Source organism: Pseudophryne corroboree, chromosome 10 (assembly GCF_028390025.1).
Source record: "Pseudophryne corroboree isolate aPseCor3 chromosome 10, aPseCor3.hap2, whole genome shotgun sequence".
Taxonomy (NCBI): domain Eukaryota; kingdom Metazoa; phylum Chordata; class Amphibia; order Anura; family Myobatrachidae; genus Pseudophryne; species Pseudophryne corroboree.
Window position 1 is genome coordinate 299,002,713 of NC_086453.1, and position 19,225 is coordinate 299,021,937.

General features: G+C 46.1%; 1 protein-coding gene across 1 annotated transcript in view; it reads right to left on the reverse strand.

Annotated features, from left to right (window-relative positions):
• The window catches only part of LOC134966567 (espin-like), a 620,060-nt gene that overhangs the window by 502,875 nt on the left and 97,960 nt on the right, over window positions 1-19,225 (reverse strand). Inside the window, exon 2 of the mRNA XM_063943414.1 lies at window positions 8,687-8,880. Within this exon, the coding sequence (XP_063799484.1) occupies window positions 8,687-8,880 (194 nt within the window). The remainder of the gene's footprint in view (window positions 1-8,686; window positions 8,881-19,225) is intronic.

Here is a 19,225-nt window from a genome sequence, read left to right on the forward strand (position 1 = left end):
AAGAGAACTTCAAGCTTATAAAACAGAACTAGTTCAGCATAGGATGGTTCTTAATTATCTTACAGCAGTAACAGGCGGATATTGTGTTACATTGGCAACACAGTACGGCATAAAGTGTTGCACGTATATCACAAATAGCACCGAGGATCCGGTAGAGGTCATAGACCAAAAGATGGACGATATTCTCCAATTAAAATGGGAATTTCGCCGAAAACACAATCTCACCCTTGCCGCTGTAGGTAATGAGCTGACTAGTTGGGTGTCATGGTTGAACCCGCGAAATTGGTTCTCCGGTTTAGGAGACTGGGCTCAAGGAGTCATAATGGATGTTGGAAAGTTTCTCCTATGTATCTTAGGTGTTGTTATATCTATTGGATTGATATTTAGATGCGGGCAGGCTTTAATGAGGTGCAAACAAAGTACAAAAGTGATGAGCTTGAGGAGTGAGGAAACTGTAATTAACCTGGATTTGATTTATGACCCAATGATAGAAACCAAGATGTGATGAAAAATGCGATTATAAGGTCCGTTTCTTTCACCTGTTTTTCTGTTTTTTCTCCAAGATACAAAGACCCCCTTGGACGAGGAAGTTGACGAGACGCTATACAGACAACAGACAAGCACCAAAGATGAAGTTCTGACTACCTATGATATGGACACTTGATGAACTTTGCCATGGATCCCCAGTTTCCCTAGTATTTTTAAACTCACGCTAGCCCAACATTTTTTTTGTAAATCTGATGGCACTGACAAAGCTATTTGCTCATGCCCAAGGAGCAATACAGCGCAAAGAAGACGACTCTCAACAGATACCGAACAAAACTTCAACGACAGATGTACATTTACCTGACATAGAATATCATTGCATTTTCCATAAGTGTTCTTCATCCTCATCTCTACAACCCTCAGGTAATAACACACATAGTATAGGGAATACAGGCACAGATATCAGCAATCACATATTCCCCCATTCATGTATCATCAACTAAAATGTGCTCCCCATTCTGTTCAAAAGCCGAAAAGAGCTCGGTAAAGTTTGACAGCCCATCCACAGACCTGTACCACGGGATAAGAAGGAATTCAAATGTATACTTCGCAATACCTCGAAGCTTGATTTACCACACGTACGGCACGATGATACATGACCCTCCAAACATGGACTCATACACACATACTTCTGCTATCTCACTAGGTCATACCCTCTTCACACCTACTCCTCTCTTCTTCCTTACCCAACCATGGAAATGAATTAACCCCTGACTTATATTTTTCTCCTTTTTGAAATGTTTTGAAGGTGGCAGTTATTATTGACTGCCAAAGGGTGGACTGTCAAAGTCAGAAAAATATCCCCATACACTCTGCCATATTTGCACCGCACACTGGTCTGCGCTGCGCATGCGTACGCTCTCCCGTGAAGGCGCATACCCGCAATAGCGTGCACCCGCGGACGCACGGTATGCGTATTTACGGTAGAGTTTATGTAACCGTGGCGTGCGACTCATTCGTTACATATTTTCACAATTAATGTAGTTTGTAGACCATGGTCCCTTTGATAAGATTCTGAAAGTTTGGTTAATATAGAATGTCCCTGAACGGAGGGATCCCTCTTTGTATTGTGCGAAGGGTCTAACAGGAATCATACAGCAGTGTTTGGTACCCATCGGAAGAGTATTTAATTAACAATATTCCGGTGTTGGTTTGGAGCGTACTAATCGCTCGTGCGGATAGTTATGGACATAAGAAGTTTATGTCCATTTCTATTATTTACTCATACTCAGGTATGCGGCGGGAAACCTAGTTTCCCACCCACCTGAGCTGTTTGAAATCGTCACAGCCCACCTGTATGAATCACCCTATGACCTTTTGTTATAATGCGAAGCCGAATTCCTGCGTCCAATGGACAATGAGGTTGTAGGGACCATTAGATTGCATTGTGTGAGTAGCATAAAAGACGGGCCTGTGGCATCCAGCTTTCACTTCTCATCAAACGGTTCTCATTGCTGATAATCGGGAAGCTGGATGTCCAGAGGCGCATGCGATCATACCCTTTGTGCGTAAGTTTTTCTCCGTAATCATATTGTCTTACTGTGAGCCAATCTCTCTCTCTCCGTCTCTCTCTCTCTCTCTCTCTCTCTCCCTTCTCTTTCTCTCGTATCTCCCATTGACTAGTATTGTATTGTATTAGATCAGCATAGTATTGTATTGTATTTCTTGTATAGTTATTCGGTTAGGAAGTCTCTGTTATATTGTAGTGTATCATTTGTACTGTGATTCTTTTTGCAAGTATAATAGTTATAATACAGATAATAGGCTTTGGACCCTAAACCAGCATCTGTGTATTTCCTATAGTTTTAAGTGTTCACTTGAGCGTCGGTGACGCTCAAGCAGCTTTGTAGTTAGTCAGGTTACACAAGGTTGCACTTACACCCTGTATTCACATTAAGGTATTCTGTGTATTTCATTGATAAAAGGTTTAGACATAAAGGTATAGCGTTGTGAGCGTCTGCGCCGCTGGTGATCTCCTCGTGGTCTCGAGCGTCCGCTACGCCATAGCGAATCATTACTCTAGTCATCACCAATAACGTGCTGTCCTGTGATCACTGGGCCGTGAGCGAACGTGACGCTTGAGCGTCTCGCCTACGGCTAAGCGATCGTTACGCAACTAGCGTACCCTTACGGTACTTCTTAAGTAAACAGCGTACTGTGTTCTTAGACTTCATTAAGGGTTGTTTATACGACAAAGGAATTTAGCATTGTCATGCCGATGAGGGGGCGGGGCTACACGGACCCTCAGGGGGCGGAGTTACACGGGACAAGAGCCAGACTGCTACAGATCCATCCTTCCTGCCACTGCCAGCCAGATCAGTAAGTTAATGGGAAAAGTGAAAGAAAGTGTGTGTGTGTGTGTGTGTGTGTGTGTGTGTGTGTGTGTGTGTGTGTGTGTGTGTGTGTGTGTGTGTGATAGTGTGCATATATTTGTGTGTGCGGGCAGTGGCGTCAGAATGTTTTTAGGTTTGGGGGAGAGATCTTTAGCTCTCGCTGTACCAACCCCTCCCGTGTTCTGTCACTATGTCACCCCCCCCTCGTGTTCTGTCACTGTGTCACCCCCCGTGTTCTGTCACTGTGTCACCCCCACCGTTTTCTGTCACTGTGTCACCCCAACCGTGTTCTGTCACTGTGTCACACCTTTCCCCAGGGGCAATAAGACACTGGATAATTTGCTTGCTGCACAATAATTATCCTAAATAAAATGTTAATGTGTAAAAAGGCTCTCTACCTGCCGTAATGTGTGTAAAAGGGGCTCTACCTGGTGTAATGTGTGTAAGTGGTGCTACTGTGTGGCGCAATTTGAATAATGGAGACTATTGTGCAGCCTAATATGAATCTGTATTATTTTTTGGCCACACCCCTTCCACATGAAGCCACGTCCCTATATTTTTGGCAAGTGGGGCGAGCTGCTATTTTGTATGTGGCCCTCGGATACTGAAATGTCAAGTGGCCCCTCAGCTGAAATAATTGCCCACCCCTGCCCTAGATCATCCGTGGTATGCCATTGGCTCCATCTACTGTGAGAGAGTCTCTATAAAGTGAGACGGGTGTCTTTCAACCTTCTTTTATTTGACCCAGCATATTCCAGCAACACCATTTATTATTATTATTTATCCTTTATTTATATGGCGCCACAAGGGTTCCGCAGCGCCCAATTACAGAGTACATAAATAATCAAAACAGGAAAACAGCAACTTACAGTTGAAGACAATAAAAGACAATACAGGGTAAATAAACATAGCTACATCAGCAGATGACACTGGAATAAGTATCAGGTGGCAGAAGACTGCTGGAGTTGATGCAGTTGAAGATTATTAAAGTAAGAGAAAGGATAAGCACATGAGGGAAGAGGGCCCTACTCGTGAGAGCTTACATTCTAAAGGGGAGGGGTAGACAGACAGGGGTGACACAGATGGGGTACATAGAGAGCGTGGAACAGAGGGTTAAGATGAGATTTGGGTGGGTTTGGTGAAGAAGTGGGTCTTGAGAGCCCGTTTGAAGTTTTGTAGAGAGGTGGAAGGTCTGAGGGGGAGAGGTAGGGAATTCCAGAGAATTGGGGCAGCACGTGAAAAATCTTGGAGGTAGGAGTGGGAGGAAGTAATCAGTAGGCAGGAGAGTCGGCGTGCATTAGCAGAGCGAAGAGGACGGGTGGGAGTGTAAAGGGAGATAAGGTCAGAGATGTAAATGGGAGAGGAGTGGGTGAGGGCTTTGTAAGCAATGCCTAAATCAGTATTACCAGCAGAGTCCCATACTGTATATATTAGCAATGCCAAACACATTCCATCCAGCAGTACCTACAAAATGACATCTACATTGCCCAACTAGAAGCATCGCTTTTAATCACAAGCTTACCTGAGGCTGCCACATCTGTACAGCATTACATGGTTCTTCATAAAGCTACATTTGGTGCAACTATAAAATGGTTAATGGCAAACAGCTAAGGCAGTACAGAACAGGACAGGTGTTCAAATCGCTCAGAAATAGATCTGGCAAAACAAATATGACCCAATACCCTCCTGACCGCCGGTTCCCGACCGCCGGGATCTCATACTGATTCCCCTAATACCAACTTCCAGCATAGACTGTATATTCATAAGGCCTGTCCCATTCATCTGGCGGACAAATGCAGAACACGACACCAAAACCTGGCAGCCATTACCGTCGGGGTCGGGCGCATTCTAAACACAGCTGGCAAATCCAATTCTCATTTTGTCCCATGTTGCATGCTGGTTATCCCTTTTTTTCCCTCATATGCGAGCAGACAAGACCAACATTTCAATTTTATTCAGTCTCACCTCCGGAGTGAAGCGAGGAACTGCCACCCAGCTGAGGAAGTTAAAAAGAAACACCAGGCACAGAATATGTTGTCACTACTACATAAGGAAATGTTTTCCCATATCTTTTTCAGGCCCATAAATAATCTTACTGACTATGCAATAGGAAAACCAATGATGTTCTTTAAATGTAAACCAATGTAACATGTGGTCATAAAAACAGCAATCCTACATAGTTATTTTTCCTTTCAGTTAAGTACCTTTTAAGCATGCATTGGTCATCTTACTTATCAAGACTCCTTCATTCATTATCCCCTTTTCAAAATCTCTCTGGGAAGGAAACCTAGGGGCTAATTCAGACCTGATTGGTGCTGTACGTGTTCGCACAGCAGCGATCAGGCCTGAACTGCGCATGACCCGGCGCCGCAGTGCTGTCTAAGCCCTGCGAACAACTGTGCCTGATTGCCAGGCAGAGGCAGTCGCTGGGCGGGAGGGGGCAGGCCGGCGGCGTTTAGCCGCCGTTTAGTGGGAGCGGTCTGGGCAACACAGGCGTGCCCGCACCGTTGGGGGGGCGGGCCGCGGCTGCTGCGTGACGTCACACACAGCCGCTGTGACCCAGGCTGTAATGAGTAGCTCCCTGCCAGCACGCAGGAGCTGCGCTGGCTGGGAGCTACTCCTACAGTACAAAGGCATCGCCGCTGTGCGATGCTTTTGTACATCTGAGACGGGGTAGGGCCTGACACGCGGGGCGGACTAGCCCTGTGCTGGGCGTCCCCCCCACAGCTACGATCAACTCTGAATCACTCTCCTAGTATGGCTGGCAGGCACAAGCAAACAAACAGCTCTTAGCAGCTCACAGAAAGGCAGAGGAGGGATAAGGAGGGCGAGGTTTTACAGTGCACAAAGGGGGTGATTCAGAGCTGAACGCGTAGATGTGCTAAAATTAGCACATCTACGATCAGATATTCTGACATGCCAGGGGATGCCCAGCACAGGGCTAGTCCGCCTCGCATGTCAGGCCCTACTCCCCCCCCCCCCCCCCCGCACAGGTGTGAAAGCATCACACGGCAGCGATGCTTTCGCACCCGCGGAGTAGCTCCCTGCCTGCCGCAGCATCTATCCGGATACGCATGTGTTGTCCGGATCGAGCCCACCCAACGGCGTTCTGCCGCCTCCCACCCCGCGACTGCCTCTGCCTATCAATCAGGCAGAGGCAAACGCACCAGTGAGCTGCTTTCGCGAGCGCACTTGACAAAGTGTTTCAGAGTGCAGCGATCTCCTCTGAATTCGGCCCTAAGTCCGATCAGGCATTTTACCACACTGTATAAAATGATAAATCAGTGATTGCAGTCTGAAGACCAAGGAAAGGGGATCATTACAAAGATTCTTATTATAGCATACCAGTGATTTATGAAGAAAAAAAACAAGTGCCATTCCCTCATTGCAGACCTGGCTGCCCCCCTATAGAAGGCAACCAGAAAGTCAGCAACTAGGCTTTGAATGGGATGTGGCTACTTAACCGGCGCCCGGAATTGCGACCACTTGCAATGCCTACAACCAGAATCCCGGCTAACATTGGCTATTCCCACTTGTGGGTGTCCACAATACCCACAGAGTGGGAATAGAACCTGTGGCAAGTGCACCGAGCCCGCAGCGTGGCAGGCGCAGCGAGCTCGCAAGGGGCTTTGTTATGATCGCCCCCCTGCCGGCATTCTGGCGGCTGAGATCCCGGCCGCCGGTAAAGGATACCCAACGCCTTTAAATATGTGGGCAAGGCAAAGAGTCTTTTAAAAGTTAAAAAAAATCAAGAGCTTGCTAGAATAATAATTTTAAAAAAATTGGTAATGCGGAATTTACAGCATACATAGGATCATCTGGTGATACGGAAGCCTGTCTTACTAGGTGAAGGCCATTCACATCTAGGCCCCATGGGGAGGAGTTCCGGGTAACTTTTATCTTAGGATAGTCTCCTAGCCAGCTGCTGCTTTAGTCTTCTGAGAGGCTGTGTCTCCGGTGGCAACAGGTATACAGCACATTTAGACCTGAGAAGACTGGTTTAATCATGAGAGTGCTTCATCTCTTCAACTATCCAGATAAGAGCTTCTGTTTCATTATTCATGTACGTTTTTATACCTTCAGTAATAATAATTGGTTAGCAGGATTAGGCTATGTTGCTTTCCTTATATATTCTACACTGATATACATAGTCGCTGTGACATGCACTGGGAAGAGATCCAGGTGTCTGTGATTCAACCGCCACAAGGATTCCAGGAGCAAGAAGCCTTACAGAATTTCCAGATAAGCCTATTCATTTGTATAATTGGTATTATTCTGTGTCAAGCACGGTAACATTTAATTACTTAACCATATGGAAGTCCTCTGCCTCACTCTTATACGTATATGCCAGAATGAGAACACAGTAACCCCTATCTTCTCCACCTTCTGTGGAGTTTAAATTACCACCAATGATACATCTGACTACCTAACTGGTACTTACTGGTCTCACCTGCTACTGATATAATTGGTGCTATTCAGCCCAATCATACAGTACTTTTCATTCCCTATTTGCAATAAGCAGTTCTTTGTGGGCTGTATGATCCAGGGGAGAGATTTATCAAAGCTGGTGAGAGATAAAGGGGTCTATGGGGTATATTCAATTAGCGTCGGATCCATTCCGACATGTATTTGTCGGAATGGATCCGACAACCCCTATTCAATCTCATCTCAATTCGACTTTTTCAAGTCGAATTGAAATGAGGGACGCAGAGGAGGAGAGGGGGAAGGTGAGCTGCGGGGAGACCAGCGTGGACAGCCGGCGGCCAGACGGATGAGATCAGCGCTACAGTAGCGCTGCAGGAGGATGTCACACAGCCGCCCGACCTCACGGCAGTGTCCCCCCGGCTCCAGCAAGTGTGACCTCACTTGCTGGAGCCGAGTGGAAGCTGCCGTGAACGGCGCGGCTGTGTGACATCCTGCTGCAGCGCTACTGTAGCTCTGATCTCCTCCGTGTGGCCGCCAGCTGTCCCTCCCCTTCCCGCGGCTCCCCCCCCTTCCCCTCTCCTCCTCTCGGGTCCCACATCTCAGTCCGACATTTTTTTATGTTGGACTGAGATGGTCGAAAAGGAGGCCAAAACCGCAAGCACGTGGATCGGCAGCTATTCCGCTCATCCACGTGCTTTTCGACAAGTCGAATTCCACGACTTGTCGAATAGGTCGAATCACAATTGAACCTAAAAAGTCGAAAACTGACGTCTTTTCGACAGACGGCTGTTTTTCGACACCAATTGAATATACCCCTATGTAGTAAACCTTGGACAGAGATAAAGTGGACAGAGATAAAGTACCAGCCAATCAGCTCCTAACTGTCATTTTACAGGCTGTGTTTGAGAAATGACAGGAGCCAATTAGTTGGTACTTTATCTCTCTCCAAGGTTCAGTACATAGACCCCATAGTGGAGAGAGATACAGTACCAACCAATAGACTCCTAACTACCATTCTACAGTCCGATATAGATATTTCTAGATTGGAGAAGTATGTTGGTGTGGTCTGGTTGATAGCCTTCTATGTAAGCAGAAGTATTTCATATTGCATTCGGTAATACACAGGCAGCCAATGGAGGAGCTAACAGAGCACCAGCAGCAGAAGGATGTTTTGCGATGAAGATCAGTCTAGCTGCGGCATTCAGAATAGATTGGGGGCGGGGGGGACAGGTAAGGAGAATATTACAATAATCAAGGCGGGAGATAAGGAAGGCATGGATTACAGTTCCCGTAACGTTAATAAAAATAACTGGAGGATTTTTAATTATTATTATACAAAATACAATATTAAATGTAAATGAAGACATATGACAGACTCTTACTTTGGGCAGTACTCTAAGAGATGCTGCAAGGTAGAGAGATCTCCTTTGGCCGCGGCGTAATGTACAGGTAGTGCTCCGGTGTCTGTTGCTATCATAGCATCGTTGGTTCCAAACCGTAGTAACCAACCAATTATTTCATGGTGGCCAAACCTGGCTGCTAAGTGCAGAATAGTGGCACCAGAATTGTCTTTGTCCTGCAAGAGAGAAAAGACGAGATGTTTAGTGAATCTGCATCTGACAGCAGCACATTGTATGGAAATTGTATGTATGGAAATTTCAAGTACAAAACCTTAACACTGATTGGTTGTTCTGGGCAACTTCTCCACTGGCTCCATTTTTCCATTCTATACACTACTTGATACATCTCCCCCAAGTTCCATACCTTGTTTGTGACAAGCTTGGGATTCCGGCAGTCAGAATATCGACAGAGGCATCCCAACACTCATGATTTCAACACCTACTAGGTAACTATGCTAACCCTAATCCCTAACCCTAACCCTCCTTTCCCTTTTCATTAGGTCAATCTTCACTTACTCCAATGCCATGGGTTTATTATGGGATAAACCTACCGAAACACAATATCTGTAATACAATTAACAACAGGGTGTGTCTCTGGTTTTATTTTTATATTGTTGATACCAGAAATACATTTCATAGACAGTTTGGAAAACCAAAGAATCATGTTGTACAATTCAAAGGGCAGAGTTTAGTGGCATCACTAAAGTGTGTGCAGTAATTGGGGCAATGAACAACAATCAGCCATCGCATGTACATAACCAAAAACACTGCTATTCTTAAGGTGCATACACGCTTAGGGGGACATGTACTAAGCAGTGATAAAAGTGCAGAAGTGAGCCAGTGGAGAAGCTGCCCATGACAACCAATCAGCTGCTCTGTATACTTTTATAGTATGCAAATTATAAATGTTACGTCAATGTTGATTGGTTGCCATGGGCAACTTCTCCACTTTTATCACTGCTTAGTACATGTCCCCCTTAGGGCCTAATTCAGATGTGATCACAGCAGCAAATTTGTTAGCTAATGGGGCAGATGTAACATGTGCAGAGAGAGTTAGATTTGGGTGGGGTGTATTCAAACTGAAATCTAAATTGCAGTGTAAAAATAAAGCAGCCAGTATTTACCCTGCACAGAAACAATATAACCAACCCCAAATCTAACGCTCTCTGCAAATTTTATATCTGCCCCCTGCAGTGCACATGGTTTTGCCCATTAGCTAACAAATTTGCTGCTGCGATCGGATCTGAATTAGGTCCTAAGTGTGTATGTCTCTGTTGGGCGGCCTGGCCTGGGAGGGGAAACACTAGGCGATGTTGCTCAAATAGTACATCGCCTAGTGTGTATCCAACTTAAGAGTCATGTACGAACAGATGCAGTGAAGACAACACAATTTGGATTTGCAGCTGAAAGGAGTGGTCCTACAGTGCAAAGGCTGAGTAACCTAATGAAATAATAATATAATAACTCCATAGGAGGTCAGGCATTATTGTACTTTGTAAAGTATAGCACAGGTACCATGCTGTATTCAAGAAAAGGTAAATGTTGTTAATTGAAGCTACTTATCTGACACTGGATATGACCCGTAAATAAGTCTTAAATATACAGGTGATTTTAATAGCATACAACATCTTTCATGTACTGTACTTGCCAACTTTGTAGACCTGGTCTTTGGAAGATCCAGAGGGCAACTCTAAATGCCTTGGTAAGTGTGACATAAACCTCGTCTTCCCACTGATACACAATGATGTAACCTGAGCATCAACGGGCGGTATGTGAATATGGCATATCCTTCACTGCGGTGGATTGTGGGAGGGGCTTGCTTGATCATCTCTATAGTTTGCAATCATCAATAATGCTATAAACATAGCCAAAGCATACGGTGCCACTTTCACCATATATCTGTTTATCCTCCCACCCCCAAATATCTCCAGTTCCATGGAGCAACTCTATATATTTTAATAGATTTAACAGCCACTCTTTGAATTCATAACAAAGTTGACATTTTTAAGTTTGCAAATATAGAAAAATAGGGGTATCAGCGACCAACAGTGTTTAAAAATACATATATTGAAGATAAATAACCGTTAATATTCCATTAAAAAGAGGAACTACAAGCCTTCCAGTTAAAAAGTTTGTACATACAATTTATTGGAAAACAGTCTAATAATACATAAAGGACACTCATAAAAAAATGCACAAAATATATAGAAAATATAAAAAAAATATAAACTACAGTAATGAGATCTAAACATTAGCTTTATAAAAATAGGTTGCTTATCTTAATATAGGAGGTCAATAAGGTACAGCCAACGTGTTTCATCTGTCAGACCATATGTTAGGGTTAGGGACCGGGGAGGGTTAGGGTAGGGGGCAGAGGAGGGTTAGAAGACTTTAGAGGGGGCTGTCGAGGTTTCTGCTGGACGGGATGCCGCTGTCGGTGTTCTGACCGTTGGCATATCGTACATCGGTAAATCATACTGAACCCCTGATGACGATGTATGATTAAACATTGAAACATTGCACTTTGACTTGCATCTGAGAATGAATGGTTTTATCCGGGTGCTGCCGATTTGCAATCCTATGTTTGTATTCCTGGCTGGGGAGGACCTACAGCAGGCACCAGAGTGATCTGATAAATGTATGTATGATAGATAGATAGATAGATAGATAGATAGATAGATAGATAGATAGATAGATAGATAGATTTGACGGCAGGTAAGAACCACTTGGCCCATCTAGTTTGCCCCTTTTTCTATTACTTCCTTGAAGATGTTGGGGACACCAAAAGAACCATGGAATATAGACGGATCCGCAGGAGACATGGGCACTTTAAGACTCTATATCCCTCCCCAGACTCAGTTTAGAAAATGTGCCCTGCGAGACGGAGGCACTCGGGGGAGCTCTTAGAGTTTCTCTGAAAAGACTTAATGTTAGGTTTTTTATTTTGGGGAGATCTGCTGGCTCCAGACTCCCTGCTTCGTGGGAAAGAGGGGCGAGCAGTCTAGACCCACTTCTAATGAGTTTCAGGGCTCTGCTGCTGCTGATAGGATGCCTTCAGCTCCTGAGGGGAGATGAACGCCGGGCTCTCCTGGATGCTCGTTCCCACAGCTTGCTGTCCCCCCTCTTCAAGCCAGAAGTCAGAAGACAGGTGAGTATGTGAGGAAAAGACATCTTCTCTTCAACAAAGACGGCATATAGAGAGGTACCGCGCAGCATGATTTGCTCAGTGCGCGCCAGGCTCCCGGACTGTACACACCGCTGGGTGCAGGGCGCTGGGGGGGGGCGCCCTGGGGAGCTAAAAATACCTCATAAATAAGGCTGGCATATCTGTACAGTGCCCTGGCACTGCCTGCAAACCCCCGGCAGGATAAACATGTAAAAATAAGCGGAAAGAAGCGCGCCATGTTGGGGGCGGGGCTTCTTCCTCCAGGCTCACTCGGCGCCATTTCCTCCTCCAAGCAGCAGCGCTGGTCCTTCCTCACAGCAGACAAGTACCAGGGGCTATAAAAACGAGGGGGGGGGGGCAGATTATTTCTATACAGATATATAGCGCTGCAGCTCTGTGACACTTGAGGGTGTTTTCAGACCTGCACTTTGGCGCTGGGGTGTGAGCTGGCTCCTTTCCTTTTGTTCCCTCACAGGCTTTTCTTTGGGTGCTGTTAGGGAAACAACATGTCTGAGGCAGAATTTTCCTCTCAGGGGGATAATTTATTGGGAACACCAAATGTGTTGGGGGTCCTGTCGGCACCGCCGACGGCTGATTGGTTAACTGCTTTAAATGCTAATGTTACTCTATTAAATCAAAAGTTTACTGAATCTGACTCTCAACTGCATATTTGGAAGAAATCAGTAGATGACGCTTTATTACAAGGGTCACTGAAACGTGGTGTTGACCAATTAGATGACACAGATACCGACACGGACTCTGATACCGGTGCCGATTATGCTGATTCTAGATTAGATCCTAAATTGTCTAAGAGTATTCAATATATGATTGTGGCTGTCAAAGACATATTACGTATTGATGAGGACCCCTTTACACCAGAAACCAGGGTCCTTATTTACAAGGAAAAGAGACGCTCGGTTTCTTTTCCTCCTTGTTTTGAACTAAATGACCTTTTTGATGGCATTTGGAATACACCTGATAAGAAATTTCTCATCCCTAATAGGATCAAGGTGGCATATCCCTTTCCCGCAGCTGATAGGGATAAGTGGGAAACACCACCCACAGTAGACAAAGCCCTAGCACGCTTGTCTAAACAGGTAGCGCTCCCTGCAGCTCAGTCGACGACTCTTAAGGAGCCGGCTGATCGTAAGCAGGAGGCTACTTTAAAAAGCTATATTTACTACCACGAGGACGTAGCTTAGACCGCTTATTGCGTCAGCGTGGGTTAGTAGCGCCATTGAAAAATGGGCTGAAAGTTTATCTGCTGATTTGGATAGGGATAGCATCCTAGTGACGCTTGGTTATATCAGGGACGCGCCTGCGTGCTTGAAAGAGGCTGCAAGAGATGCTGGCCTCCTGGGGGCTAAGGCTAATGCTATGTCTATTGCGGCTAGGCGTGCGCTATGGACTCATCAATGGAATGCTGACGCGAATTCCAAGAAAAACATGGAGTCCCTTCCCTTTAAGGGTGGGGAACTGTTTGGTGACGGCCTTACTGATTTAGTATCAGCGGCCACTGCGGGTAAGTCTACTTATTTACCTAATGCTCCTGCGCAACTATCAAATGCAGTCCTTTCGGCCCAACAAATACAGAAAAGGCCGAAGTAACTTCTTCCTCGCTACCAGAGGTAGAGGAAGGGGCAAGAGAACTCCCGCTTCCTCGAGTTCACAAGAGCAGAAGTCCTCCCCGGCTTCCGCCAAATCCACCGCATGACGCCGGGTCTCCCCTACAGGAGACCGCACCGGTGGGGGCACGTCTAAGGTTTTTCAGTCAGGTTTGGGTTCGCTCGGACCTGGACCCTTGGGTGTTACAAATTGTGACCCAAGGGTACAAACTGGAATTTCAAGACGTTCCCCCCCCCGCCGTTTTTTCAAATCATCCTTACCAGTTTCGCTTTTAGACAGAGCTCTAGTCTGTGGAGCAATACAAAAATTATGTCAAAATCAGGTTGTGATCCCGGTCCCCCGGGCGCAACAAGGGGAAGGGTTTTATTCAAGCCTATTTGTAGTGCCGAAGCCGGATGGCTCGGTTCGACCGATCCTCAACCTAAAATCTCAAAAAAATTTCCTGAAGAAATTCAAATTCAAAATGGAGTCTCTCCGAGCGGTGATCTCCAGCCTGGAGGAGGGGGAATTCATGGTGTCTTTGGACATAAAAGATGCCTACCTTCGTGTTCCCATTTATCCCCCTCATCAGAGTTATCTCCGGTTTGCAATCCAGGAAACTCATTACCAATTTCAGACGTTGCCGTTTGGCCTGGCCACGGCTCCGAGAATTTTCACAAAAGTCATGGTAGAAATTATGGTTCTCCTCAGAAAAAGAGGAGTTACAATTATCCCGTACTTGGACGATCTCCTGATAAAGGCGAGGTCCAAGGAAAAACTGGTACAGGACATTGCACTGTCTCTGTCGCTTCTACAACAGCACGGCTGGCTCTTGAACCTGCCGAAATCACACTTAATTCCAACAACCCAGTTGGCATTTTTGGGTATGATTCTGGACACGGTCCAGCTGAGAATGTTCCTCCCTCCGGGGAAAGCACTGGAAATTCAGAGTTTGGTAAAACTCATTCTGAAACCACCAACTGTCTCCATTCATCAATGCATTCGATTGCTGGGGAAGATGGTGGCGGCATACAAGGCCCTCCAATTCGGGAGGTTCCATGCCAGAGTGTTTCAGTGGGACCTGTTGGACAAATGGTCCGGATTCCACCTTCATATGCACCGGAGGATAGGTCTATCCCCCAACATCAGAATCTCACTCCTGTGGTGGCGACACAGCTCTCACCTCTTAGAAGGACGCAGATTCGGGATCCAAGACTGGATCCTAGTGACCACGGATGCAAGTCTCCGGGGTTGGGGAGCAGTCACACAAGTGGTGACCTTCCAAGGAAGATGGTAAAGTCAGGAAACTCTTCTTCACATAAACGTGCTGGAGTTGAGGGCCATTTACAACGGCCTTCTAAAAGCGGAGCATCTTCTTCGAAACCGGCCTGTCCTGATCCAATCGGACAATGTGACAGCAGTAGCGTACATAAACCACCAAGGCGGCACAAAGAGCAGAACAGCAATGGCAGAAGCCACAAAGATTCTTCGCTGGGCAGAGACTCAGGTAAGCGCTGTTAGCAATTTTCCTTCCGGGAGTGGACAACTGGGAAGCAGACTTCCTCAGCAGACACGATCTACATCCAGGAGAGTGGAGCCTCCATCAGGAGGTCTTCTCCCTACTAACGAATCTATGGGGGGGTTCCCCACATAGACATGATGGCGTCCCGCCACAACAAATTACTACTAAAGTATTGTTCCCGGTCCAGGGACCCTCAGGTGGCGGCAGTGGATGCACTGACGTCACCTTGGGTGTATCCGTCGGTGTACGTTTTCCCTCCGCTTCCTCTCATTCCAAAGGTTCTGAGAATCCTAAGAAAATCACAGATTCCAGCGCTCCTTGTAGTTTCAGACTGGCCAAGGAGAATTTGGTACCCGGATCTTCAGGAGTTGTTAGTCGAAGATCCATGGCCTCTTCCTCTTTGCGAGGATCTGCTGCGGCAGGGGCCGTTCGTCTATTAAAACTTACAGCGGCTACGTTTGACAGCATGGCGGTTGAACGCCAGATTTTAGCCCGTAAGGGTATTCCCGATGAAGTCATCCCCACTCTTATCCTTGCTAGGAAGGGTGTGACGTCGAAACACTATCACCGTATTTGGAGGAAATATGTTTCCTGGTGCGAGTCCAAGAAAGCTCCAGTGGAGAAGTTTGACCTTGGACGTTTTCTCCATTTTCTACAAAATGGAGTGGATGTGGGCCTTAAATTAGGCTCCATAAAAGTGCAGATTTCTGCTTTGTCAATTTTCTTTCAGAAACAATTGGCCTCACTTCCTGAGGTGCAGACCTTTGTAAAAGGGGTCCTGCACATCCAACCTCCTTTTGTGCCACCTGTGGCACCTTGGGACCTTAATGTGGTTTTGACATTCCTAAAATCACATTGGTTTGAACCGGGTGTCTGAATTGGCGGCCTTGTCTCACAAGAGCCCTTATTTGATTTTCCATGAAGATAGGGCAGAATTGAGAACTCAGCAACAATTTCTGCCAAAGGTGGTTTCCTCTTTTCATATTAACCAACCTATTGTGGTGCCAGTGGCTACTGGCACTTTGGCTGAGGAAAAGTCTCTGGATGTCGTCAGAGCTTTGAAAATTTACGTTGCCAGAACGGCTCCAGTTGGAAAAACAGAGTCTCTGTCTGTGCTATATGCTCCCAATAAACTTGGGTATCCTGCTTCCAAGCAGACCTTTGCCCGCTGGATATGTCACACGATTCAGCAGGCTCATTCCACGGCAAGTTTGCCGTTACCTAAATCGGTAAAAGCCCATTCCACTAGGAAGGTGGGCTCGTCCTGGGCGGCTGCCCGAGGTGTCTCGGCATTACAACTTTGCCGAGCTGCTACTTGGTCGGGGTCAAACACGTTTGCTAAGTTTTACAAGTTTGATACCTTGGCCGATGAAGACCTAAAGTTTGGTCAATCGGTGCTGCAGAGTCATCCGCAATCTCCCGCCCGTTACAGAGCTTTGGTATAATCCCATGGTTCTTTTGGTGTCCCAAACATCCTCAAGGACGTAATAGAAAACAGGATTTTAATACCTACCGGTAAATCCTTTTCTATAAGTCCGTAGAGGATGTTGGGCGCCCGTCCCAGTGCGTACTGTATCTGCAGTTTAGTTCTGGTTACACACAGGTTGTATTTTGGTGTCTTCAGCTTGTTGCTGAATTTTGTTCAAGTCGGTTGGCATGTCTTCAGATGAATGCCATGTTATTCGGCATGTTTATGGCGTGAGCTGGTATGATGCTCACCTTGTTGTTCATTCCTTTCCTCAAAATGTCCATCTCTCTGGGCACAGTTCCAAACGGAGTCTGGGGAGGGATATAGAGGGAGGAGCCAGGTCACGCCCCATTTGAAAGTCTTAAAGTGCCCATGTCTCCTGTGGATCCGTCTATATTCCATGGTTCTTTTGGTGTCCCCAACATCCTCTACGGACTTATAGAAAAGGATTTACCGGTAGGTATTAAAATCCTGTTTTTACCTCAAACCTCATTTGATATTTATTTCGTGTAAGGATAACCTTGTGTCTATCCCATGCATGTTTAAATTGCTCTACTGTCTAATACCCCTTTTCCACTAGCTCTAAAAACACGGGTAAATGTGCGGGGTGCGCATTTACCCTTGTTTTTATCTAGTGGAAACGGCCCCCCCTGCAAATTCCCGTATCAAGTGATCCGGGAATCCTACCTGGGTAGCTTGCCGGGTTGAACACGAGTTCAACCCGGTAAACTGTACAGTGTAAACGGAAGCCGCGTCGATGCGACATGGCTCCCGTTCACAGTGTATGGAAGGGCGACGCTGGGAGATCATGTGATCTCCCAACACCGCCCCTGCCGCGTCACCAGCAGCGTCACCAACCCGGCAATATGCCGGGTTGGTGAGCGCAGTGTAGAAGGGGGCTCTAGCACAGGTCGCAGCCGTGTCAGGCTCCCGACTGCGACCCGTGCTAGCTAGTGGAAAAGGGGTATTAGTCTCTATCACCTCTGATGGGAGGCTACTCCACTTGTCCACTATCCTTTCTGTGAAGTAATTTACCCTCATATTTCCCTGAACCTCCCTCCCTCCAGTCTCAGTGCATGTCCTCGTGTTCTATTGCTTCTCTTCATATGGAGAATGTTTCCCTCCTGGACTTTGTCAAAACCCTTGATATATGTGAAAGTTTCTATCATGTCCACCCTTTCCCTTCTCTGCTCCAGACTATACATATTGAGATTTTTTGTGATATGTTCTGGATATGTTTTGTGATGTAGGCCATGCACCATTTTAGTTGCCCTTCTTTGTACTGTCTCGTATGTATTAATATCCTTCTGAAGATATGGCCTCCAGAATTGAACACAGTATTCTGGATTAGGCCATACCAACCTCATTCTTTGTGCTGCTGATTCGGGTGTAGTATGGTATGCCGGCGGCATACCAACAGCGTGGCGAGCGCAAATGAGTCCCTTGCGGGCTCGCTGCGCACACCATGCTACGCGCGCCACGCTATTTTATTCTCCCTCCAGGGGGGTCGTGGACCCCCACGAGGGAGATAAAGTGTCGGTATGTCGGTATTCTGTGCGCCGGGATCCCGACAGTCAGCATACTGAAGACCACCCGCTGATTCCTCTCCCTACACAACCAAGCATCTGACTAGCCTTCCTCAGTGCTTTGTTACATTGCTTACCTGCCTTTAAGTCACCTGAAACAGTGAAGCCTAGATCCCTTTCCATCTCTGTAGTTTCCAGTATAGTGCCATTAATACTTTACTTAGCCTTTGGATTTTTGAGACCCAAATGCATGATTTAGCATTTTTGCATTAAACTGTAATTGCAAATCTCTTGACCATTCTTCTAGTCTACTTAGATCCTCTACCCTGTTGCATATATTTGTGTCATCTGCAAAAAAAGCATACTTTCCCTTTAATGCCATTAGCAATGTCACCAATAAAGATATTAAAAAGCACTGGTCCAAGTTTCTGCAGCTCTGTCGCTTATTTGTGCCTTACAATACAGAACATAACTTTCAGCTCGATAAAAATGCTTTCTGCACAGAGTAACATCGGAGAATCGGTTCACTTGCCATAGAATCTCCCTAACTGTGCCAAGCTGTCCTGTCTTGTTAATCCCACGCTCTCACCCACAACATGGCTTTTTACACAAATTACCTGTAATACTTTTAAGCTATAAGCACATCACATGCTTTCACATCCATCCTGCATTGTGGAAGCCGATTAGCTGCTCATTTGCATTCATTGTTTTGTGTCTCAAGCGCTACACTTCCCAGGGAGGCACTTACTTTTAAAAGAAAAGTATCAAAACCCTTTATAATTCATACATTTATATAACAGTACTGCAGTGTGTCATTGTTTATGTAAAATATGAATTTACTCACCGGTAATTCTATTTCTCGTAGTCCGTAGTGGATGCTGGGAACTCCGTAAGGACCATGGGGAATAGCGGCTCCGCAGGAGTCTGGGCACAACTAAAAGAAAGCTTTTAGACTACCTGGTGTGCACTGGCTCCTCCCACTATGACCCTCCTCCAAGCCTCAGTTAGGATACTGTGCCCGGAAGAGCTGACACAATAAGGAAGGATTTTGAATCCCGGGTAAGACTCATACCAGCCACACCAATCACACCGTATAACTCGTGATACCATAACCAGTTTAACAGTATGAAAACAACTGAGCCTCTCAACAGATGGCTCAACAATAACCCTTTTGTGAACAACAACTATGTACAAGTATTGCAGACAATCCGCACTTGGGACGGGCGCCCAGCAT